The sequence below is a fragment of the Aythya marila genome (genome assembly GCF_965140915.1).
Source record: "Aythya marila genome assembly, chromosome: 8".
In the NCBI taxonomy this organism is placed as follows: Eukaryota; Metazoa; Chordata; class Aves; order Anseriformes; family Anatidae; genus Aythya; species Aythya marila.
In genome coordinates this window covers 26,207,580-26,232,677 of record NC_139049.1, presented here as the reverse complement: position 1 = coordinate 26,232,677, position 25,098 = coordinate 26,207,580, and the positions used below count along the sequence as shown (strand labels likewise).

General features: G+C 37.8%; 1 protein-coding gene across 1 annotated transcript in view; it reads left to right on the top strand.

Annotated features, from left to right (window-relative positions):
- TTC39A (tetratricopeptide repeat domain 39A) overlaps nt 1-25,098 on the top strand; it is a 47,660-nt gene that overhangs the window by 15,066 nt on the left and 7,496 nt on the right. Inside the window, exons 3-16 of the mRNA XM_082765998.1 lie at nt 1,380-1,511; nt 2,178-2,254; nt 2,740-2,807; nt 5,809-5,873; nt 8,292-8,391; nt 9,146-9,211; nt 15,526-15,634; nt 16,292-16,359; nt 16,490-16,549; nt 17,320-17,481; nt 19,172-19,263; nt 20,329-20,449; nt 22,399-22,510; nt 24,457-24,571. Of these exons, the coding sequence (XP_082622124.1) occupies nt 1,380-1,511; nt 2,178-2,254; nt 2,740-2,807; nt 5,809-5,873; nt 8,292-8,391; nt 9,146-9,211; nt 15,526-15,634; nt 16,292-16,359; nt 16,490-16,549; nt 17,320-17,481; nt 19,172-19,263; nt 20,329-20,449; nt 22,399-22,510; nt 24,457-24,571 (1,347 nt within the window). The remainder of the gene's footprint in view (nt 1-1,379; nt 1,512-2,177; nt 2,255-2,739; nt 2,808-5,808; nt 5,874-8,291; nt 8,392-9,145; nt 9,212-15,525; nt 15,635-16,291; nt 16,360-16,489; nt 16,550-17,319; nt 17,482-19,171; nt 19,264-20,328; nt 20,450-22,398; nt 22,511-24,456; nt 24,572-25,098) is intronic.

The window sequence follows — 25,098 nt, the reverse complement described above, 5'->3', positions numbered from 1 at the left end:
TGAGTTACCAGATCACTGTTGGGGTGACTGTCCAGATCAATGCAGGGTTGTCTTAGGCTACCATAACATTATCTTTCAGTACAATCCAGGTATCAAAACCTGGGGAGGCAAATGTCTTCCTGGGAGAGGAAGTGGGTGAATTGAGGTGTCTTTAGAGCGTGGCTTTTCTCCTTAAAATAAAATCACACAATCATGGAGTGGCCAAGGTGGGAAGGGACCTCTGGAGGTGGTCTTGTTCATCTGCCTGCTCAAGTAAGGTCTCAGCCCAGATTGCTGTTAGCCCTCAAGAGCATGTTGCTGGCACATCACTTTCTGCTTGGAAAAAAAGCACAACGAGGTCACTCATTTTGAAAAACAAACACCTGAAGTGCATGTATGGAGAATAGGCGTACTGTTTGATTGCAGGTATTTGTGTATATTCCCTGCAGTAGGGAACTATCTGATCCATTCTAAAAGTGTAAACAATGGAAATAACAAATGTAGCTCTTTAGCAGTGTTTGTCTAAGTCATGGAGTTTGTCATGGGTGAATTAGCAAGCCCCACAGAGTTCCTGTGGCAGGAATTCATCTGAGCTTTCTCTTCAACCTGTTTCCCAAGTCATCTTGATTGGACCTCTAGGCCTGAGGATATTTTGATTCATTTGCAGGTGGTTATAACATACATGGCTACTGCATGAATGCTGGAAATGCAAGCAATATGTAAACCCTTCCCAACAGAGAAAAGGTGCTGGTAATGGCTGCAGATGGAATTTACTTGTCTTCCCTTGCATTCTTGTCAAAGTTCTTAAGCTTTCTGTAAAAGAAGCATCATCTGACATCTCATAGGAATGCATGGGGCGGAAGGTTAGCAGAAGCGGAGAGGAGGAAAAAGCTATAATGTTTGGTTTAGACTGGAATGCTTCTGGTAGGAAGATCTGTTTGAAAAAGATGCTATTTTGGCCAGGATTATAGTATTCTGTTACATGTCTCCTTGAGTCTGTCCTGAGTAACTGTCCTAAAATAGAAGAATGATGTCTGGATTTGTGTCACGTGCTGTAGAGTTCATTTAGGTAATCTATTAAAAAAAAAAAAAAGATTTGATTTCCCTGAATGGTTAGCCATGCAGATAATTCCTGTACTTCAGGTATGTTAAATACCTATCTTTAGCTCAGAACTGGAACATTTTAGCACTGTTTTTGAAACTGGAGATGCAGTCGTGTTTTCCTGCACAAATCTGAATCTGTTAGCATTTCTTGATTATAGTAACTGTTTGTATGTCCTTTGTGTTTGATTTCTAGTTCAGTTGGACCTAGTTTTTGGAGTTTGATTTTTTTTTTTTTTTTGGTAAGTAATTATGAAATCAAAGCAGCTGTTCTTTGAATCTTGTGTTTTTTCTTGCAGAACTAAAGACAGTATGTATCATGCACTGACTTATGCCACCATACTGGAAATGCAAGCTATGATGACATTTGATCCTCAGGACATAATGAATGCAGGAAACACAATGAAAGAAGCTCAAGCCACCTGTCAAAAGTAAGTGTGGGGCAATGCAGTCAATAAATAGTCCATTAATGGAAAAGCCTTGAAAGACATCCAGGTTAGAAAAAGACGTGTAATTTCATAGGAATTATAGGAAAACAGAAGTTGGCAGGGACATCAAGAGGTCATCTAGTCCAGCCTCCTGATGAAAGGAGGGTCAATAATGAGGTTAGACCACATCACTTAGGGTTTTCAGCGTTCTTGTCCTGAAAACTTTTGTTTACTGCAGTATCTGATTTTTCTTGTCAATTAACTTTTTTGTCCTATCTGTTGCCCTGGTTCTGCAGTGTCTGGAGGCTATTTACCGTTTACAGTTGCAGCACAGTTCTTCCCTTTAGTGATGGTTGTGCTGTAGCCATCTGTCTTTGAGCCAGCAGTGCTCCCAGTTCTGTACACACATGCACGCACAGAATGAATCAAAAGCCTCTTTATCCCCTTCCACCATCAAAATGGATTTCTGTGCACAAAGGACAAAAGACAGATCTCAGGAGGATCATGTTGACCGAGGTCTATGTGGAATATGCTCAAGTTTGCATATGTAGTGAGACAACAGAGGGTTGGTGAATACTACAGGTACGCTGGTGACTATAGATGGCCAGCTGAAAGATAGGGTTCTCATCTTGCTTCACGTTCAGAATGACCAAACTGACTTTTCTGCAGATTTAGGAAGAAATCTACAGTAGCTGATTCCATCAACAACCTTGTGCATAGACAAAGCCTTGAACACTTCACTGAAGGTAACATTATCTCTAATTTTCCTCTTTTTTTGCTGGAAGTGGAATTGTATTGAATTGTTCACACAACATGTTCTTACAGTTTGCTGACTCATTGACAAAATTTCTGATTTGTCCTTTACAACATCACTGGATCACTGTTTTGGTAATTGCTGTGTCACCATATATAAAATCTCTATTTTATATTGGTTGCTGACTCAGTATTTCCACAAATTGCTGTGTAAGGAAATACCTAGAAAGAAGCAGGAAAATGCCTAGAAAGGTTTTAGAGCCAAGAATTTCTGGAAGTCATTATTCCTGAAAAATTTCTCTGTGTATCATTATTGTTTGGAGTTCATTTGATAGTCTAGAACTGAAACACTGCAGCCAATTCAGAAAAGATTTTTCTCAGTTTGAGATTTATGAGTTTATTCCTTTATTAATGGTCTAAGTATTTTTAAATTATTTTTCATCTGATTTTTGTTTTTTCCTGCTCCATGTAACACTAGAGGAAATCCATGCAGAAATTTGCTATGCTGAATGTTTACTTCAGAGAGCAGCACTCACATTCCTCCAGGTATGTTTTTTTTTTTGCATGACTCATTACAGAATAATACACACTGTACAGATTTCCTTTGTTAAAATTAATAGAAGTCTGTGGTTTCACCTAATGATCTATGACTCCTTCATCTGGATTAAATCTGGATTTTATCTGGATTATTTGCTGATGAGATAGTGACATGTTTTGTTATGCCCAATGATTATCTGAAAAGGCTTATCTCATTAGAAATTGGACTGAGTCCCCTGTGATGCCCTTCTCCATTCCCCTTTGGTTGTGTGAAACGTTGCTGCGCTAAGCAGTGATTTTCAAATACGGTGTGCTGGGATATCAGATCTCTAAAAAAAAACATAAAAAAAAAAAACAAAAACAAACAAACAAACAAAAAAAAAAGAGAGAGAGAGAGATGGTCATTGAAGCTAGGCTAGGCTGGAATGCAAGGGAGATTTTGTTTCAGTCAGACTGGTGTTTGCTTTCCCAAGACTTCTTTCTCGCTTGTTTGTTTTTGAACGCTTCTATGGTCTGCACAGCTATTAAGCTCTACACATTCTTTTTGCTGAATAGTGCTGCCTGTCTTTAAAAGAATGGGAACTCTCCCTCTGCTTGGAATTTTATCTGACTGGACTAATGAAGCTTGATTTGTTTGAGAAATCAGTATTAGCAACACTTATTCCAACTATCATTAACAATGTAAGCTGCAATCTAGAGCCTGGATAACTGATTTTTATTTTTGATCTGCCTCAACTTGCTATGTAACATCAGGCCTCTTCATCTGTGCAGAGGGGATAATAGAAGTCAGTCACATTTACAAAGAGCTTCTGCTTCTTAGGTCAGAGATGCTGATAGAGAATGAAATGCAGGCGATGGATTTATAATGACTGGGAGTTGCCAGATGGGCTCTGATTTGTGTTGCTTGCAGTTCAGTTTATGAAACTTCACCTTTTTCTGCTATCTGCCTTGCCCCTCTACTAGAAACTATTGCTTCATGGCAAAGCCAGTAATCAAAATAGCTTCTTCTGAAGTTTTTCAGGATGCTGATAATGATGTCTTTATGGTAAGATGCTTGAATTTGAAATGGCTGAGGTGTATCTACCTATTTTCATATTCCTACTTTTTGGGATGAGTGGCCTGTGGCACTGAGGACAGTTCGGGTGATATCTGAAGCTATGGCCGCAATGTTTTCCAGAACTTCTGCATTATGCCAGTAAGAAAAATGTGTTTGATACAGTGCCTCTTGGTTCTAAGCACTGTTTCCACAGTTTTCTATTTTAAAAAATGTTTATAAATACATGAGAAATTTAAGAGTAAGAAAATAATTTATTGTCTTCTTCTGCATGAGAAATAACTGGTTTTTGCTTCCTCTTTTTCTCTGTGTTTAATTTTTCATGAACCCATGAACTGGTTTTAAAAATTAAACAAAAGCACTTGTCTCCAACAGCTACTGCAGTCAGTTAATTTTGATGCTTAATGTAAATGACCAAACCGAATTGAAAAAACATAGAAATTAGCATCAGGATTTTGAGGGGGAGGCTGAACTATTCTTGTATTGGTTACCTCTGTTGCTGGTATCTTGAGTATTGATTTAAATATTTTGCTTTAAACATTTTAAAATCATCTTCTTTCATCTTCCATTTTCTGTTCAAATGAAAATGTACTTTTTTTCTATTAGAAGGAAAATACAACTGAACCTTTACATATGAATAGGTATGCCCAACCCCTCCCCAGTTGCTAACACAATTTGTTCTACAGAACAAAGAAAAACAGGGTCGCATTGCTCTGTGATTATTTTGTCTGCATGTTACTGGGATTCAAGTCTCTGGGGATATATCAGAAAATACACGTTCGCTTATGGGGTGTTCTGTCCTCATTTATCACTCTTGACAACTCTGCTTAAGGATGGCTGTCAAAGACATGTCAGTGGTGATGTTGCAGTCTGCAGAAGTAAGCCCCTGCCCTTCAGTTCAGGCCATTAGGCTTCCTACACCAATTCATAATTCATTTTCTTACAGACTTCACAGTTTTCTGTAACTTTGATTGGGTTATCTTCCTGACTGTCAGAAGGATGGAAAGCTCTTTGGGGCAGGTTCTGTCTCTTTGTTTACATATTGAAGAGCAGAATTGGGCCCCATTTTCTTGACAATAACAGTTAAACAACTGAACATTCATCTAATCTATGCTGTTTTCACCTAATCTATGCTATTTTCTCCACAATGGGTTGTACAGCCTCTCAAAATACCATCACAGAAAAATCATTTGCTAAAACGCATGTAGCCTTCCTATTCCAAAGTAATAGCAGATACCAAAACAAACCAGAATGACCGATTAGATGTGATGAATGAAGCAAGAAACTACCACCAGAAACTTATGAGACTAAAGAGTTTTCTCTTTGGGATACAGCAGTTAACTAAAGGTCCCCCAGATACACTTTTTTGTAAGTTCTCAGTTCATTATAGCTAGTAAAGTAACATGCTACCACACTAGTATGGGTCTCGGAGGCACTTAATTCAGACCAGAAAGAGCATATCCTGCATAACTTTACTTACCCTGCTTCCTTTTTAGGATGTGAAACTATATTCTGTAGACTCCTGAGGACAGGCAGTTATTTGTATCTGGTGCTGAGCCAGGAAATGTTCAGATCTTAACCATGCTGAAGGACAAATGAAAGAAAGCTATTTTTTGAAACAGCCACAAGTGCATGTACCGTAGATGCTATTCATTAGTTTAGTTCCCTGTGTCCATTAGGGAGATTCAAACGGTCCAGAGGTCACAGGGGCTATACAAATCACAGAATGCATCAAAGTAAAGCCAACAGATATCTGAAAAGAGTAAAACTGTTTTAATATAAAAAAGAAGTCATAAATGCATGTATTGTTTCATAGAGAATTATATTGTCAGTGTAATGATGCTTATGTTCAAGGCACATGTTCATCTCTGGAAGACAGAAGACGTTTGTAATGCTTATAAATGCTTATAAATTTGCTTATGAATTCTTATTGCGAACATCTTTCATTTCCAACAGGATGAGAATATGGTTAGCTTCATAAAAGGAGGCATCAAAGTCAGGAACAGTTACCAAACATACAGGTATGTCAGAGTGATGACACTATTGTGTGTACTCTTTCCATAAAAAGTGCAGCTGGTCAAATTCTCCAATTCACAAATTACTTTCTGATATATTTATTGCAGCCTTTATTATGGGCCTCATATCTAGAGCCTTTCTCTGCCCACACGAATTCCTTCTTTGCAAAACAAAAGGCATTGATATTATGGTTCATTTGGATTTTAAATTTGCATTAGGTAGACAGGGAATAGAAAAAAGAGGTAGTGGACCCTTCCCTTGTTAACTGCCAAGGTTTGCCTACTTGAGATATGATCAGGCATGAAGCAGGTCATCAGGCTTATGAAATTGCATTTCTTTGTAGTTTCTGCTGCAGCTTTTTGGAACGTTCAAACCCAGTAGCTGAAGCACAAGTAATTCCATAATAAAGGCATGAAACTAAAAATGAAGAGAATATAAAATGAAGAGCTTGCAATGGAAAATATAAATGGCTTCAAAAAAAGATTTAAGCAAATGTACAGGAAATAGATTTATCAGGGCTAATTAGCATGATAGAACAGATGCAGTCTCTCCACATCATGAAGTCCCCGAACAGACAATTCATAGAGGATGTTTTTCCAAGCATATGCCACTGTCTGTGTGAAATATTGGGTTAGCTGGACCTTTAATCCGGTTAAGTATGGCAGTTATTCTACTCTAAAGAGAAGGTGCATGCTATTAAAAATGATAAGCAGGGTTGCTTATCTAAACTCACAGTATGTCTGTTACTTAGTGTCTAGAAGCCAAAAACATCTGCCTAAGCATATTTCTTTTTGGGAGGTAATGGAGAGAGGTTTTCAACATGTGCAAAGTGTTTTGAAGTGCAGTAGTAAATTCTGCAAAGGTAAATTAAAATGTACACCATGGGAAGCATACTCTATTGTGCCTCAATAAATTAAGAACAGCTCTACTATATGTAAAAACAAAGTGTAATAAATCTAGTTGGACTTAGGTGGTCTCCCTCAAAAGAATGCTAATAACAACTTCAATATTACTAAAACATACTTTAACAAAGGGGAAGTTTGTATGTGAGACTGGCAATTATGATTTTTGTACTGTACCTTTGATGTGGCAAGAAGTAATTGTTTTCAGCCCTGGTGAGAGTGTGGTGCAGAAGGTTGCAGCAAAAATGTGGAAATGAGCCTTTGTTTGCTTTGATTGATTAATATTTATCACAATAATTTCTGATACAAAAAAGTGATTTTTCCTTTCCCTGCTGTCAACAGAACAGGTTGGTAATCCACAACAACAGCAACCCTGACAAAGATAGTAGGGGTAAACATTACAAAGATATAAAACTCTCAGGGAGGAAAGGTTACCATAAAAAAAAGATAGAGTGAAATAATATGGTAATTTAGAATGAAACATTTGCTTGCTGTCAGTACATAAAAAGTATGAGAAAATTTTCATGGTAGTAGAGACTAATGAAAAATTTAAAAAGATGAAAATTAAATTTGCATCATGTTTTGTTTTACTTTAGGACTTAAAATTTTGTGGCTCAGAAAAGCCACAAAAAGTCACGTGTATCAGACAAAACAGTATCCATTCCAGGTTCCACAGAAGTGTACTGAAAGGGAGAAAGATGACAGTGTCCGTGTTCATGTGGGTTTAAGGTGACTAAATGCAGGTCCATTGTAAAGGCTGCAATTACAGTGAAGTGTCTTAGATCTATTAGCAACAACCAGCTGTTAAAAATGTGACAGCCTGCATACAAATGTGTGGCTGCGATTGAGAGTGTTGTTTGTGTTTTTTTCCCTATGCATAAGCAAATTGAACTAAAACAATAATGTGAAAAACACATAACTGTGGAAAGCTTGGGGGAAAAGAAGCTTCAAATCCAGTTGGCTTACACAGGGCAATAAAGGGACGCTACCAAGTTGAGACCTAAAAGATTAGAAATATAAATAATTTCCAATATACCTGCTCACTTTTTAAAATTTCTTACAATTGACTTTTCCTATATATAACACTATGTTCTTTTGGTTGAACATGCACAAAATGGGAATACATAATCTAGAAATTAGTGAAATGCAAATCAAATTAATTAAAAAATTGCGAAGTCCTGTCTTCTGCACTGCCCCGTCGTCTCTTTGTAATAGTAAATCCCAAAAGCCAGTCTTGGGACATTTTCAGGCAGAAATGTGGTTGCAGATTGACTATGTCTGTTTGACAGGAATTCATCTCCAGGACTCCATATTTTTGAGTTGATAGTAATATGACAGAAATGGTTTGTTGATAAATCCAACAAAATGCTGTAGATGTTGTTCATCTGGGTGAGATGACAAATTCACCTTTTTTGAACTACTGTGTAGGTCAAGGTAATTGGATTACTTTCTTACTGAATTGTAATTAGTGTTAATCATTTTTTTTTACTGACAATGTGACAAAATCTTGTGTTTTTTCAGAGAGCTGGACAGTCTCATACAATCTCCACATTATGTCAAAGGGGAGAACCATCTCCATTTTGAGGGAGGTGTAAAGCTCGGGGTTGGAGCGTTTAATTTGGTATGTAATAGCAGTTCTTCTCTTGAGCTCAAGGTCTGCAAACTCCTGAAAATGTTCTTAATGTAACTTCCTGAGAAGTTCCATAGACATCAGTGTTACTAGTCTTGGGGTTAAAATTAGGTGTATGTGTTGATACCTGCAGGATCCCAGTCTCTGATCTAACACCGGCAGATAGTTATACACTATAGAAATAAAGAGACTGCTACCCATAACATGCCAATACCGTTGTGTGTGTGCAGGCCCATGTGAACGTCCTGATGGAGAAATTATAAATTGAGCAATTTTCTTGTCTGACACAGGCTAAGAACATGTTCTTTGATGATATAGCAAAGTGCCTGTGCCCAGCTGCCAGTGGAGGTGATCTAGGTTAGCCCAGTGACCAGTGCTGGGAGGCACACAGGAGTGGGTTGTAGCCTCATGAGAAGGGAACCATGGGGATAAGGGCTGGGAGAAGCCTTGCTCAGGAGCAGAAGGTGCTGGTGCTTGTTGACTTCCATTTACTATTTAATTGGCACTGAGGGAGCAACCAAGGACAGGGAGTTGTCTGTTGGCAGGACAGTTGGTGGGGCAGGATGCGTGAGTGGAGCCTGGGATGCTGTTCAGGCCACTGTTTGCTGCTGGTGCTTGTGTTCTGGTCAGGAAAACAAGGGGTCAGATGTGGTGACATGGCACAGGATGTCCTCTGTAGCAAACCACAGGATGGCTGATGGTATGAAAGTGTGTAACTGTGTAACTCTTGCATTTCTTTCTATAGACATTGTCCATGTTTCCTGCACGGATTCTGAGATTGCTGGAGTTTGTTGGGTTTTCTGGAAACAAGGTAAAGGTGAAATAAATATTTTTGGTACATTTCTTTCAGATCGAGAGAGAGAGAGAGGAGTTTCTTCCTCCTCTCATTAACTCTGAAACACTGATTAGTATCACAGCATGTGTGTTGCTGACACTGTTTTCATACAGTCCGGTATTCCTTTATATTTTTGTCTGAACTATTATAAAGGTTGTGATATCATTTTTCAATGATAATACACTTTTGAAACATGATACAAGATAATGGCTAATACAGTGGTATTGACAAAATCAGGTTTTGTTTTTTTTTTATTATTTTTAGTTACTGGTCTTTTGATGTATGCTTGTGCTTAGAAGGTCATAGCCAAAATCATATTCTTAGCCTGTTATAAATTATCTTACTTGATAGTTGCGGTTATTAGAGTATCCGAATGACCCTGAGAGGTTCCTGCATGACATCCAGTTGGAAAAAAAAGACTTCCAGTTTCATTTGATTTATTTTTCTCCATGTCTTTAATGATTTCTGTGGCACCTAAATCTTCTTTGCCTAAAGAGTAAGTGCTTTTTTTTTTCCCCAGAGAGTTACAAGTCTGACCTGTGTTGCCTGTGCATGCAGTTTAAGGCCAGTTGTTTAGCAACGAAGCACCAGTAAGCTTGCACAAACTTGACTTACTCTGTCCAGCAGAGGCACAGAAAGTATCCAGAAAGTAATCTCTCTGTGTTAGTATTTTGTGGATACGTTGTTTCAAAATAGGATAATAAACTGTGGGTAATTATTTAGTGTTTTTGTTTGTTTGTTTTTTTAATCTTGGCCTTGATACCTTTTACCTGTCCTTATTTCCCATTCCACCACCAGACTATGAGATTCAATCAAAATTTGGGTTCTTGGATTAAAAAAGCATTAAGGTTCACTTAACCTGAACTACCAGTTATGCTTATTTCATAAATTTTGGGTAAGGTAAATGCTGTGTTTGTGGGACATCAAACAAAAGCATAAACAAGTTAAAACTCAACTCTTTTTTATAATGTTTTCTATTTTCAAAACAAGTTTCAAGGAGAAAAATATTTCTTTAATCAGAGCTGCACTTGTAGGTGACATGTGGGTGAATGTCATTGCCACTTTATTAGTTTATTGGAGGGATGTTAGATCTGAAAATAAAATGTCATGTTTAAAAGCAAGGAGCTATTGCAAGGGCATGGATTAGAACTTGGAAATGCCTGGGAGCTTGACCAGGAGCTGTTTCACAGGCAGTAGAGGCAAAAATCAAGTAGTTCCACCTGTCAGTTATGAAAACAAAATGCATCTAAAGCAAAATATTCTCCTAGAAAATGTAAGGGCAATTTGCATACCAGCAGAATTCTGAAAATACTCAGAATTGAACTCTCATTCTATTACTGCAGATGAAAATTTTCCCTCTAATAGAATTTCTGTTCTTTTCCATTGGCCCTGGGGTTTGTTGTATGGCTATGAGTGGGCTGCTATTTGTGTTGATGAGTCAGCTCCTGTTCCAGTTTTTCAATAACTGACTGAAGCATGACCTAGATTAGCATAAATTTAAGCAAAAACATGGTATCTGTACACCATAAAAAGGTGCATTTTAAGCATTTTGATCAAAGTTCATTGATGGTCATTTATTTTAACATCCCAGAAAAGTCTTTCTGCATAGGACAGTTTGAAACTAGATGCCCAAAGTGAAAAGCAAGATTGCAATTACATTCATAGTCCCTTCCAGTGGTGCTTTTCCAAAGCTTGCAGAAGGAATCTGTCTTCTGCAGTACAGACAAGAGGCTTGAAGGTGAAAGTAACAAAAGAGAAGAGAGAAAGTGTGTGTGTCATATGCTGCACACCATCCAGAGGAAAAGGAATTTTGAGTACATCAGCGTTTGACCACACAGTTTTTTCATTTAAATGCTTGTGGTGAGCATCAGGCTGTGCAAAAGCCAAGAGAGCCTTGAGCTGCTTATGATTTACCCAAAAGAGTTATATTTCACTCAAAGACAGTTTGCTTTTAGTGTGGATTGTGTGTGTATTAGAAGTGGATATACAATTGTATTAAGATATCTTCCACAAAACTAATCTGCCTTGAAGCTGGCAGACTTGCCCCTAGCAACTCTCCTTCTCACAGACATGTCATGTCTGCTAGTTACTGAGGATGTGCCCAAAGCTGCATTACTTCCTCAGTCATTCATGGGCACTGGGGACAGCATGATCAACTTAACAGCAGTCTGGCGTCCCAGAATAGTAGGAAGGATAAGATCAAGAAAGTATAAAAGTAGCCTGAGGCCACCCTCGTTCCCTTCCGCTCCGAAAAGTGCCAGTTGTGCCACGCTCACTGTCTGAGCTCCTTTCTCCTGGTATCGTTGGTCAAACTAAGGGCTTATTTGTGTTCCGTGGCATAGACCCTGCATTTAGATATTGAGATTCAAGGCATGGGAGTGCAGTTTCACCTGATTTCGTGAGAAATTTTCTGTGGGTTGAGGTATATATCATGCATTGGCTAGGCCACTAACAGGGGAGGCAGGCCTCATCCACTCTGGGCAGCGGGTGCAGAATGTGTCCCGTCTGGACTTTTTGTGCTTAATGGTGACTAACTTCTGGTGTGAGATCACAAGACTCCTCAGACTGACATGTACAGTCATTCTTAGTTTATAGAACGCTACAAATTTTGTGGTGCTAAGTTGTAGAAAAGTTTGACATGGGTCCACCATAAGTTAAGTGCAGCTTGTCAGAGGGTCAGCTGGCAGCATGATTTCTGGGGAAGGCAGAAGAATTTTCAGATAGAACCAACTTCTTTCAAGTTATACTTTCTGATGTGGGAGGGCACTTTTTCCCAAAGCAGCTGAGCTGAGGAATATTTTTGATGTCTCAATTTGTAATAAATTGAGTTCCAGTTTCTGAAGAAGCATCTTTTTGATTTGCATTTTGGTCTCCTGCAAATTTTAAACTGAAGTTATTTAATACATTCAAGTGCCCAGGCTACTGGTTTAATTAGTTCTTCATAAAAGCTATTATTCATCCTACTTGCTACACCTGCAGTAATGTGATCAAGTCATGGGACATGAACAGTGACCTTGTTTTGCTTCCTTTGTAAAGATCTGTAATTAAACAAGAATGATTTAAAATATAATTGAAGAGCTTTCACTTCAGGAAATGAAATGGATTTTAGTCAGTCACAGCTGAAATAGATAGGAACCAGCCTGTATGCTGTCTAATGATGGTTTTGAGCATTGTCCTTGTTTGCACCTCATTCACTGTGAGAATCCTCCACTGCTTGTGTGGGACACTGGAATGAGAGAATAGTGGATGTCTTGGAACAAGGATCACATCAATGGGATATTGCTTTTCCTTGTCATGAAGTGACAGTATAGGGAATTAAAAGGGCATAGGATGTTCTGAGCAACTTGCATAGAAAGGTAAGGGATACTGCATTGGGTCGTGACATTTGTCTGTAAGAAAAGTGTGTCGCTTCCTCCTTTGTGTTATACCTTATGCTTTTCATGGTAACCTGCCTCTTGTGTTACTGTTGTTTAAGTATTTTAGAGAAATTACTGCTACTTGTTACCTTGACATCTGTTTTATATTGTAGCAATAGACTTTGTTTGGAAGCACATCCTGGTGGTTTGTCATAGCTCCTGTCACCAGTGGCATAGGTGTGGGAGGTATTTACAGGTGTTAAAAGGTGCGTCCTAACAATTAGTGTAATGTACTCGATTATACCGACTGGCACCAGTGAGTATAATTTGTTCACAGAGGCTCAAATAGTAGCAGTCTGTGATTTGGTGCTGAGATCCTCAGCTGATCCCCACTGAGGATCATGTGGGTGTAGTAGCATTGTCCAACTCATGACACCTCATCTACCTGATTAGGTTTGCTGGCTAATTTCTTTAGGCTCCCTGTGGAGTAAGAGTAGGTGCTTAAAAAAGGTGAATCAGAGTGTCCGACTTGGGCTTCTGTGCTGAATCGTTCCTTCCAGGAGTAAATCTATCTCTACCAGTCACAAAGGGAGCCTAGGGAGTCTGTCTGGTTGGACATGGTAGCTAAAATGTGCTTCTTACAAAACCCTTTGTCATCCCACTTTGGAGATCTTGCAACAGCAGTTTGCAAGAGTGTTTTCAGGAGAAGCAGCTTTGTTGCAGCCTTCTCTACAAGCAAGCATTGCAATACTAGTAATAACTGCTTCTAGATTTCTTTTGTTCAGACTGTGTTTACTGATTATATTGTTATTTTAATATAGAAAGCTTGGGGTATTCCAGTAGCAGAGTGAAATGTAAGCAGTCTTTAATTACCTGTGTGGGACAAAATAGGATTCTAGACATGACAGCGAACTGATTTGCTCAGTGAGCTTCCCATACCTGTGTAACTACTCAGTTTAAGAATTTAGGCTGATGTATGCCAGATTTGCAGCTGTCTTTTATAAAGAATGAGCAATTTCTTAATCGATTTTCTTCACAGTTACAGCTTTCCCAGATGCTGTCCCAGATGGGGTGGATATGGGCTGCCTTCCTGGTTCATACAGACAATAATATTGTGTTTGGCTATCTTAAAATACATTTTTTTGGACTAAAATACATCAGTGAGATCAACTTGACAAGTAAATTGTTTTATATAAATAATACAGTTTGTTTCTCTGTCATTCTTAGTGCTATTCACAAATATGAGCAGCAGCTATTTTACCTGTATTTTTATATTAACTGGAAGATATCTAACACTGTAAGGCCTTCTACTGAAGTAAACGTCTGTAAAGACTCAGTAAAATATCCGTCCTGAAGATTTTTCATTTGAAAAAATCTACTTTGGAAGTCTACTTTGGATTTTTTTTTTTTCTGACAAATTCATTCCACAAAATGTTTTGTCTTCTACCTTGCAGTACAACAGTGTTACTTTAAAAAAAAAAATCCAAGTATTTGTGGTTTTCATCTGAGCAGGTGGAAGGAGCTGAGTGCATCATATTTTGTTAGTTATTTGTATCAATCAAACTTCTGCTTTCAGCAGAAAATGAAGTTGGCTTTATTTCAAGAGTGCTTGCTTTCCATAAAGTCATTGATTTTCAGTTATGATTTTCCTATCTTTTAAATTTCTTCTGAAGTGATGTACAAGTCAGTATTTTCATTATTTTATCCAGGCTAGATGTCATGCTAATTCTCTTGCAGGTGTGTGTGTTAATGGTACGTGTTACTTTCCCCATAACAGTAATAAATAAATAAAGATTTATTAAAACTCAAAATAACTGTATTTACATTAAAAAACAAAACAAAACACTAGTTAAGTAAAAACATACATGTATGATCAAAATTAGAATATGGTTACAGGCTTCAGGATTTGTACAGTAAATGGTAAAGGTCATGTAGTGTAATACCTTTCCATGGGCAGGGACACACAAAAGATGAAAATCTGTGTTGAGATCATGCACTGAGTGCTCCCTGTGATACCTTCTGCAGTGGCTCCAGAGACATCCCTCAGGGTCCCTATTTATAGTGTAGCTGGTTTGAATGGATGTCTTTATAGTTGTATACATCTTGTTCCAGTAGTTTTCCATTGCAGTTGTAGTGCAACTTTTAAATGGAATTTTCCCCAGCACAAAGTGAACATCTTACTGTATGTGTTTACTAAGAAGCAAATCTCATGGTTGATATGTTCGCATGTTTATATTCTTACCATTGACACCAGGGAACCAGTCCTAGAAGGGGATTGGTAAATACTGTTGTCTCAGGAGCTTGAATCCTTATTTCTCCCTTTGAATATGAATACAGCACGATACTTGATTGCTGTAGCTCTTCCCAAAGAGAATAGGACCATTCTTCTTTCTGTGATATTTTTCCTACCTCTGGTAGAGGGCCAACACCATTGCAAGGCTTCTTTTGTTGACATACTTACAGACATCCTTTTGCACTGCTATCCTTTGCCCTGCTAGTTGCTGATATGGTTTTCTTGATGTCTTTAACCTGCTTCTGCAGTGAATAACAACATACATGGACACACGGCACAAAGACGATCAATATTATTTGCCAGGCATTTTAAAACCGTGCTTTTTTCATTATTGAAAAGTGGTTTAGCAGCACTTTGGTGATGGTGATAAGTTGTTTCACATTCTCTTACATTAACCAAGTAATAAATCACAAATTGCTGCTCTGTCTCAGAATGTTTTCCAGAGATGAAGCAGTTACTCCATAAAAAACTGTTAATATAATCTCTCTGATTGCTATACAAATAATTTACATCAGTGTATTTTGGAAATTTGAGAGTGAGCAATCTATAGATGACACTGCAAAGGATAAATATATATATATATCAAAAATTTGCTTTGGTTCTTTTCTAATACTTTGTCCTTCTCGCTTTTGTTTGCACAGGAGCATGGTCTGCTGCAGCTTCAAGAAGGAGCGTCATCATACAGCTTTAGGTCGGTGCTGTGTACCATGCTGTTGCTTTGCTATCATACTTTCATGACCTTTGTGTTAGGTAAGATTGTTTATAATAACTCTTGGATTTGATTAGTTCTTGTGGGAGACAAAGGGGGAAAAGATGGTTTCAACACCTATTTGTTAGTGAAATACTTGTTCACACTCAGATTAAATATACGTCCTTTTGGGGTGATTTTACAGTAGTGATCATAACCAAAGAGAGTATCTTAATCTACAAGATGGAGGTTTGTTTAATGCATAAGAAAGGAGAAAATGGGGGTAGCAAAAGAAGTCATGAGAACTAAATCTTTCTTCTCTAATCAGGTGTATTAACTGGGAAGCTGAAATCATGGCTGTGGGTGAGATGAGTTCCTGAATACTTTGCTCATCTCTATCTTTTTTTAGAGTTGATAGCTTCTCTCTGAAAGAATATACTTCCCAGTCATCTACTGTTAGAGCTTTTTCAAAGTGTGTTTGTCTACTCATAAATTAATTTTCAAGTCACTAAGCACAATGTTGTTTGAATCTTCCTGCTTGCTGGCTTAGTGAAACTGTATTTATACCCAACTTAACAGATAGAGGAACTTCTGTATCGGCCAGATGAGGATGGCTAATCAGTACTTTGCCCTCCTGTTTTTTGTGTTTTGTATGTGCGTGTGTTGTTTTTTTTTTTTTTTTTTACTGTTTTTATTACTTGCATTATTATGCATTTTAGGGACAGGAAAAGGAAATGTTGAGGAGGCAGAAAGGCTACTTAAACCTTACTTGGCTCGCTATCCAAAGGTAAAATCAATCATAATTCAGATTGGTATGATTGTTTAATGTTTCCCTGCCAAATAACAAAGATCTAGACTGTATGGTCAGCTTGAAAACTGTTAAAGAATACTCGTATTTTTATTATTATTTATTACAGGGAGCCATATTCCTGTTTTTTGCAGGCAGGATAGAAACACTGAAGGGTAACATTGATGCGGTAAGTAATCCACTTGCTCTTAGAAAAAATAAGCCTCAAAAGCTTCAGAAAAGCTCCTACAGGAACAACGTTTCTGTTTTAGTTAATGCTTCCTGTGTCTCTGGCCTGTATGTAATTTATAGCTCATGAATACGAGTAGGAATTTTGAAAACTATTTTGACCAGCTTGTTTCACCAGCTCATATCATTATCCTTGATTTCTGGTGATAACCTAATCCACTACTATTAATGACACAGTTTTGTCATTGTCTTTCCTATCCTGAAGTGAGTTGTACCTTTAACAACATCCCATGGTAATCATTTGCCTTAAGTCTGAATGGAGAGTCATACGAGACTTGCAAGAATTAGGGTGTTGCAGAATACACGTCAAAAATACTCCGAGACACAGTATCAGCTGATGTGCAGTGCTGTAGCTCCCTTGAAGTCTTTGGAGCTATGACAAATGTCAGCTGAGCATCTGTCCTCTGACTTTAGTTTCCCAGTTTCCCTAGGTACATGCATTCATTTTGCCTGTACTTAGGACTTCCATAAAACTTCCAGGAATGGGGAGCTCTGTTGCAGGGGTAAACTTGCTAACCCCAGGATGACTGTGGAGCCAAGGAACTCTTATGTGAAGCCAGCAGACATGATCTTGGGGAATACTAGGCTGTTTTTAATTTGGAAACTGCAGGAGCTATGGAAGCAGATCATGAAGACCAAATGTCTGTTACAGCTTTGTTGTACATGCATTTACATGTGATTAAGGCAGTGTTTGGAAATCTCTGTGTTCAGGCAGTTAATAGGTATGAAGAATGCTGCGAGGCTCAGCAGTACTGGAAGCAGTTTCATCACATGTGTTACTGGGAGCTCATGTGGTGCTTCACCTACAAGCGCCAGTGGAAGATGGCGTTCTTTTATGCAGATCTGCTAAGCAAAGAAAACACTTGGTCAAAGGTAAGTTGAGCAGAACAAGAAGGAAATATTTAATGACAGGTATAAGGCCCTGTATTATCTATTAACTTTTAATCAAATAGAGTTGACTTTTGGTATCTGTGAGCTGGGTGAAAATTATAAAACAAATACAGGTCTGCTGTGGCTTTTTCAAAACAATGTGAATTGTGCACATTAGAATCTGAACAGATTGTGGTCAAATGGAAACCTTTTGGGCCTTGTTTGTAGATGAAGAACAGACTGTTAGAGATGTTCTGCTGTGGATTAACTGATTGTTTTGTCAACACATTGCCGTTAGTGGCAAGTTGTCATTTCTTTCTTAACATTACAAGCTCTTCTGGTGATGAGTGAGATTAGCCATGATGGTGCCTCTAGGATAATAAATGCAACTGGAAGCAATGCAGCTTGCCCTGTGCATCTGAAAGGGAGAAGTTCTCAAGTCCAGAACCCTGGTAGACTTCTTCCCTTTGCCTTCACTTGAACCACAGGAAAATCTGTCAGGCTTTAAAGTCTGGTGAGTGGGTGGGTGGGGTTAACTGGTGTTCACTGGTTTGTTTCTCCTCAGTGTGATCACTCTGGGTGGATAAGGAGGTGTTATCTCTGTTTTTTTCTACTGCACATGGTATATATTGGCCAAGTGCAACCAAAGCTGACATAAGGTCCAAACAGCCGGAGAGCAGCTCTCACAATGCTTACAGTTGGACAAAATCTGGAGCAGGGATTCATGCCCCTGGGTATTCCAGCAACGCTCTCAGTCAGATGCATTGGTCTGAATAGCTCCCACAGGACTTTTGTTTAGTGATGGACCACTACCCGACTAGAAGCTTTAATATCCTGAAATGCTGTAGGATTAATATTAATATATGTCCTTTTAAACTTTATGTAGAGTTCTTTAGTTTATTGCACAGGCCTAGAGGCAGCAAAGGTGCTTCTTATCAATAGGTAACCTATTGCAAGTACAACCTAATAGGAGCAAAATACTGACTACATGAACTAAGTAAATAATGGTCACATAAATGGACTGTTACATTCTGCTAGAAGTAGATAGGAAAAATATTTTAAGCTTTGACTGAAAACTCCTGAAACTTATGGTTAATGTAGACTCCTTAAAGCAGTCTTTAAGACTGCTCAAGAACTCACAACTGTCATTTTCTGCTGTTCCAAATATTGCAATGTCCTCTGCTGCTTTGCTTTCCTTGGTTGCTGAATATATAATTGCTCACAAGTCCCTGTGAAGTCAGTACATTTCATAATCTGAAATAAGGAAACCTTTTAAAAACTATTGTGCTTTTTCTAGAACTTAATATTTGAGATATGCTACTAAGTTGTGACTGGACGCATAAAACATATGGTTTGTTTATTTTTTTTTTCTCCAACCTTTTCTTAAGGTTTCCAGTGTGTATTCATGAGAGTAATACAAAAATGTATTTTATACAAGCATCATACATAGTTGTACGCTTGTTCTTGGAATGTGAACATGAGCTGATAAAGAAAACAAAGGCATTCAAGATTTTAAAAAATTACCTTTTTTTTTTTAAATACTTATCTCCTGACTAAAATTTCATAAGATTATTTCTATTTGTGAGCAAAAGCAGCAAGTTCTTCCTCTTTGTTACTGTTTTGTTCTTTAAATCAATAATGGTGATGCTGTAAATTCATTTTTCTGTACAGATATTCTTGATTGCATTTGCAGGCTACCTATATTTACATGAAAGCTGCTTATCTCAGTATGTTTGGACCTGATGACTGCAGTCCTTTTGGAGACAATGAAGTTGAATTATTTAGGTAAAATTTGTTAACTCTCAGTTAACAACAGTTTCATATCAAGTCACGGTATATATGGAAAAGAGGCAGAATTACTCATTGTGCAGTCTGGAAGATCTGCACAAATAGCATTGGAATTGGTAAGAAATTGAAGAATGAAACACTACCCTTAGAATAAAAAGACCCTGAATTCAGACAGGAGATTTCTACTGACCTGGAAATACTTTAGAGACAGGTATTAATTCTGTCAGCCATACGGTAGCTGGTGTAGTTGCATGTACCATTCACATTCTTTTTCAATTGTTTCCATTGACCAAAATGGCATGTAAGATCTGAAAGCCTTAGTGGATTACGTTACAAGATGGATGCCTGTAACAGCTAATGGAGACTGAATCATTACAATTTGATTTTTGGGCTTTGAGTCTGGGACCAATATTAAATAGTTACATGTGCAAGTAAATGTTTGCATTATTGACCCAGTAATTTAATATATTTCTAATGATCAAGCTCAAAAAAGCCTAACTTTTGCTGGGCCGAACAAAATTAATTACTTTGTTTTTCTGAGAATGTGTCTATAAAATTTCAATATCACTTCTTAACGTGCTTAAAATATATTGATACTTCTCAGGTCTTCCATATCTTACGTAATTATTAAAAGCAGATTTCATTGGATTTGGGATCCATTGCAAAGGGAATCAGTTTGGTCTTTGGGAGAATGCGAGGAACACTGACAAAAGCCAAGCTTGCCTCTTTCTTAGTCTGTGAAGATGGGCCATTTATAAGTTAGGTGCCTCACCTAATTTATTCTTTTGGGTGGGGAAGAGTCCTTATTTCTGCTGCTTGATTAAAGTGGAAGCTTAAAAGAGATATGTATGTCCTACATAAAGACAGCTTTTGTGAATATGTATTGCTCTGCTTCCCTAGAGACAGCAATAGCTGGGTGTGTAGCAGCTTTTTAAAGTTCTCTTCACTTAGATTTTTTTATTTTTATTTTTTTTAGAGTTTGAATATTGTTGTCCCAGACGTTCATAGAGGAAAAACTCCTTACTTTTTTTCCTTACTTTTTTTTCTTTTTTTAACTTTCAGGATTGTTCCCAGCTTGAAACTGAAAATTGCAGGGAAATCACTGCCTACAGAAAAGTTCGCCATTCGGAAAGCTCGACGATATCTTTCTTCAAACCCTGTTCCTTTACCTGTTCCGCCTTTGGTAAGTTAGAAATATTCTGCCCCCCTGCCCCCTACCCATTACATTTTTTTTAATTTATTGAAACAAAAACAAGATAATTAGAATACTATCTTTCCGTGTTTCTAAGGTAAAACCTCTGCAAGAGACTGGAATGTTCCCAAAACAAAGCCAAATGAATGCAAGGAATGCTGTAAAACTGGGGCATGCAGCAGCCACAGGGAACTAAGCCAGTTGTTTGTGACACATAAATGTGTTGCATGTGTAACTCATTATTCTAGCTATGGACTGGCATGCTCCTATCAGTATTTTTTAATTACCTGTTGAGGAACTTTGCCCTTGGTCTCTTCTGTCATGTGTCAGTTACTAAGACTATTAAAAGAAGACTTTGAGGTACAAAAGAGTGGAAAAAAATCAAGAAACCAATGCTAGAACTGGGGGCTCTGTGTAAGCGATTCCTTAATGTGCCCCTGAATGTTTGCAATGTGGTGCTCTTCAAAGCAGCTTGGGGTGGTAGGATGAAACATAGCCAAGTCTCTTTAGATACTCCAGAGAGCTATTGCATACAGTTATTTTTTATTTTTTATTTTTTGCCTGTAGTGCTGGCTAGTTCCCAGTTGCCAGGTAAGATCAACTGTATAAGGCCCCCATTGTCTAGCACATGGTGCACTTACAAAAATCTGTCTGCAAAGACCAAGTAAAAGAACATAAAAGATTTTGACTCCACAGGTCTGCTAAGTTCAGTGGCATTAACATTTGCAGTGCCTTGAGCTGTTTTATCTGAGAAACAGATGGATAATTAGTAAATACTCTTTAAGAAAATGCCTGAGCAAGGAGATCCTCTTGGAGACACCAGTGAGTAGTCATTTCTCAGTCCACCAGCTGGTTATGTGACACACTGCTGCTTGAACAAACATAGTCTCCTGCAAATAAGGTACAGCACAGCGTGAGTATTCACTGGTGGCCACTTTCAACCAAGTCATGAGGCTGAAATGAGAGGAAATGATGAGATTTTTTTGATTTGCCTTTCAGGTTTCAGAAATTGTAGAGAGTCAATAAATATACACACCTGGAGTTTGGTTGGGCTATTCTAATGGAGTTGTAACAAAGCGGGTTTCTGTGCTGAAGGCTTTCCTTGGGGTGATAGGGACACTGCAGTCTTTGTTTCTGCTGCAGTTGCATTTCTGAGGCAGCAGATGCCGCAGCTGAACAGCTGAAAGCACTCAGGATGTGGAATGGGTGCAGAATCCCATTTTAGGATTTTTCTTTTCAATATGAAGGGACTTGCTGAGAGGAGAGAAGTCTTAAATATTTAGCCTAGAATAAATGTAGTTTGAGTACTTGTGAATCTAAGCCATGGTAATAAATTTACACTAGAACTGTTGAACTACAGTAAGTTCAACACCAGTTAACATTAACATCATTTCATCTATTCTAGCCTAACATCTTGTTTTACAGTAGCTCTAGAAGTCAGCTATTCTGTACAGAAACTTTAAATAAAAGCTCTAAATTATCAAATTCATATTAGGTCATAAAAACAAAAAACTTGTCATGAGGACCAATGGGAAATACTATAGAAACTGGCATCATTAGCTTTGCAATTGCTCTTTGCAGTTGCCACTTCAATACATTTGGTCTGGTGATGTACTCTAAGGGAGAACCCTAATAACAACCAGGAATTAAAACAATAGTTTTTAGTTAAAGTTACCCTAAGAACAGTTGAATTATGAAAGAAGTTCCTGTTTGTCGGAATGTCAAAATGCAGTAAATGGCTCTTCAATTGTTTTCCAGGACTAATTTGTTCTGACAAACAATGTAGCTACCTTCCATTTGCAATGAAAATATGTTTAGATGAACTGAGTTTTTAGCTAAGGAATTAGTAACTTTTTCATCATACAGAGATAACAAGTATTTGATAGCTGTGTTTATCCAGCACTGTAATTAACAATGCTGTCTTCTCTCCCTGACCTTAGGAAATGATGTATATCTGGAATGGCTATGCTGTAATTGGACAATGTCCCAACCTAACAGAAGGCATGTTAGAGACTTTAATTGAAGCAGAAGAAGCATTGGCAAGAAGTCCAGGTAATCAGTGATATGGTTTAAGCAGGTATTTTACGGTGCAATAGCTAAAGATAATATCTGTGAATAAAGAGAAACACTTGTTAGGAAAGTTAATCTGATCATAGGAGGAAGGTAGATTATGAAGCCATAAACTGTTTGCGCAGATAGGACTAATTTTCCTCTTTTATCATAGCAATAACTTACAATAGTAGCAAGCTATTTTCCGCCCACAGATGTGTATTAGGAATAGTTTATGACATGTATTAAGGACTGTTTATTTTGGTAGATCAAAATCAGCATATGAATTGACTCGATTACTTAGATCATGAAGCTTTGTTATCCTTAGATACTGTATTTCAGTTTTGAAGGATAAAGAGGAAAAGATGACTGTCAGTCTTCTGTTCTAAAAGTGCTGTCAACTTACAACATGACCTTGGAGTGATATTGGGAGTGTCCTTGGAGTGGACTTGAATGATATTTGTGTGTTGAAAGCTGAGATATCAGGGATGGGCTTCCTTTGCGCTATAATGGAGCATAAGAAAGGAGTTAATATTGACCTGGAACAGGCTTTGCTACCACATCTTTTGTCAGTCAGTTAATTAGCCATCCATGAGAAAGTTGAATTGCCATTTATTTCTTGCCAATCTTCCCCAAATTCTTAGAGAAGTGCAGCCAGTCTCTGTAATCACTAAGTCTCCCCTTACTAAACATTTGGTCTTATTATTACATTCCACCTTCCTGCAAAAGGATCAATCCCATCTTGACAAAGGAATGTGGGTTAAGTCACTGCGTTGCAGTCTTTTCTAGGACCTGGTCTTCCTGTGCACATTGTTACACAAGTATTCTTCTAGAGTTGAAAGAGCTGCTTGAAGAAATGGCTAAAGCCATCTCCTTTTTAATTGTTTGAGAACAGACAGAAAAATATTTTCACTGAAAGTGACGCCTTAGTAGAAGTCACTTGACTGTTTCCCTTTTTGTCACATATTTTGCTACTTTATTTTGGATAAGTGAATTATTTCACTATTCCTTTTTTTCTTAGTTGGTAAATAGTGAACAAGACTAACTTTTTGCAGGGATTTGTGGAAGCTGATTCATGTTTGCAGAACACTCTGAGACATAATTGAAAAGTGCAATGTATTTTAAACACACCAACAGTACTGCGTGACAGTGTTACACCAATAAGATGTCAATCTGTTAACAGAAATAACATCTAGAAATGGAAATCTGATATGCACAGTTGTGTCTAGGGTAGGTTTATAAATGTTTTGGATTTTTTTATGCAGTTGGGAGCAGTTTATAGGCTGTATTAGAAGGAGAGGAGATGCATGCATATGAACATGTTCATGGAACAGATGTCCAGGAGAGATAACTGATCTGCTTTTTGTTTTTCTTATGAAATAACTCTTCTGTGGCCCTGAGACATCTGACCGGGCACATACTCAGTGTATCACCTTTTGCCTTCTTTCCTGTTCCTTCTAAGTTAGTGTGCTGTATAGTCTTTGGGCATCTTCCCGCAGTTTTGCTTTGGTGATACATTATATATAGATGTTTCTTTTGGATTTAGCAATACATGTACAAGTGACTGCAATTGGATCAGGACCTCCAACAGCACAGTCCAAAGGGGAACAACTGTTCCATGTAGAATGTGTCAGCATTAATCAGCTGGGGTGGCAGAGGAAGAAGTAGGTAAAGGACTCCAGTAGTAAAGATAAGCTGAAATTCAATAACTCAAGATGTGGTATTATACATTTTGCAGAAATTCCTATTAGCTAGTATTTCGTGATACAAGTTTGTCTGCGATAGCAGGAAACTGCTCTTAATGAACTTAATGGATCATTCAGTTCCTTCTGTCTTGTGTTCCAGTAAAGAGCTTTTACTCACACCTGCCTGTGCAAGTTTCTCTGTAGGGAGGAAAGTCTCCAGTGCTCTAAAGTTTTCTAAAATGTGCCATTTGCTTCATCTTGCAGCTACAGAATTGCTAGCAGATGACCAGTGCGTGATAAAACTGTTAAAGGGTTTATGCCTCAAGCATTTGGGCAAGATTGCAGAGGCAGAAGGCCATTTTAATTACATCTACTTAAAGTAAGTTGTCATACCTGGTGTGCAGGAGAACTCTTGAATTTCTCAGAAACTGCCAAGTAACTACAACCTGAATACAAATACAAAGGGGAGGAGTACAGTATCTCTAGTATTTATTTCATTTGTTTCTCTATCACAATTTTGATTGCCAGTATTGTTAGCCATGTAAGGAGGAAGTGTAATTCTGTACTTTTTACTAAGAGATTTTTTCTTCTTTGTGGGCTATACATGCATAAAATTTTCATAATATAAATTTTTTCATAATATAATATATATATACATGCATAATATTGTCACCTCTTCAAATAATTCCCTCATAATAAAGGGAATATTTTTAAAATCCCGAGATAAATTGTATAGGATAGTTATGTAAAGTACACTTTCAATAGCCTGGTAGGTAGCTTTGGGTAGCGAACACAAGTGTGATAAAGATTGATTGCTCTTTCTGATCTTAGCTAATCTCCTATTTATTTGTTTTTGGAACTCTTAAATGAAGGAAATAATATATCGTTTCAAGATCTTGAGGCTCT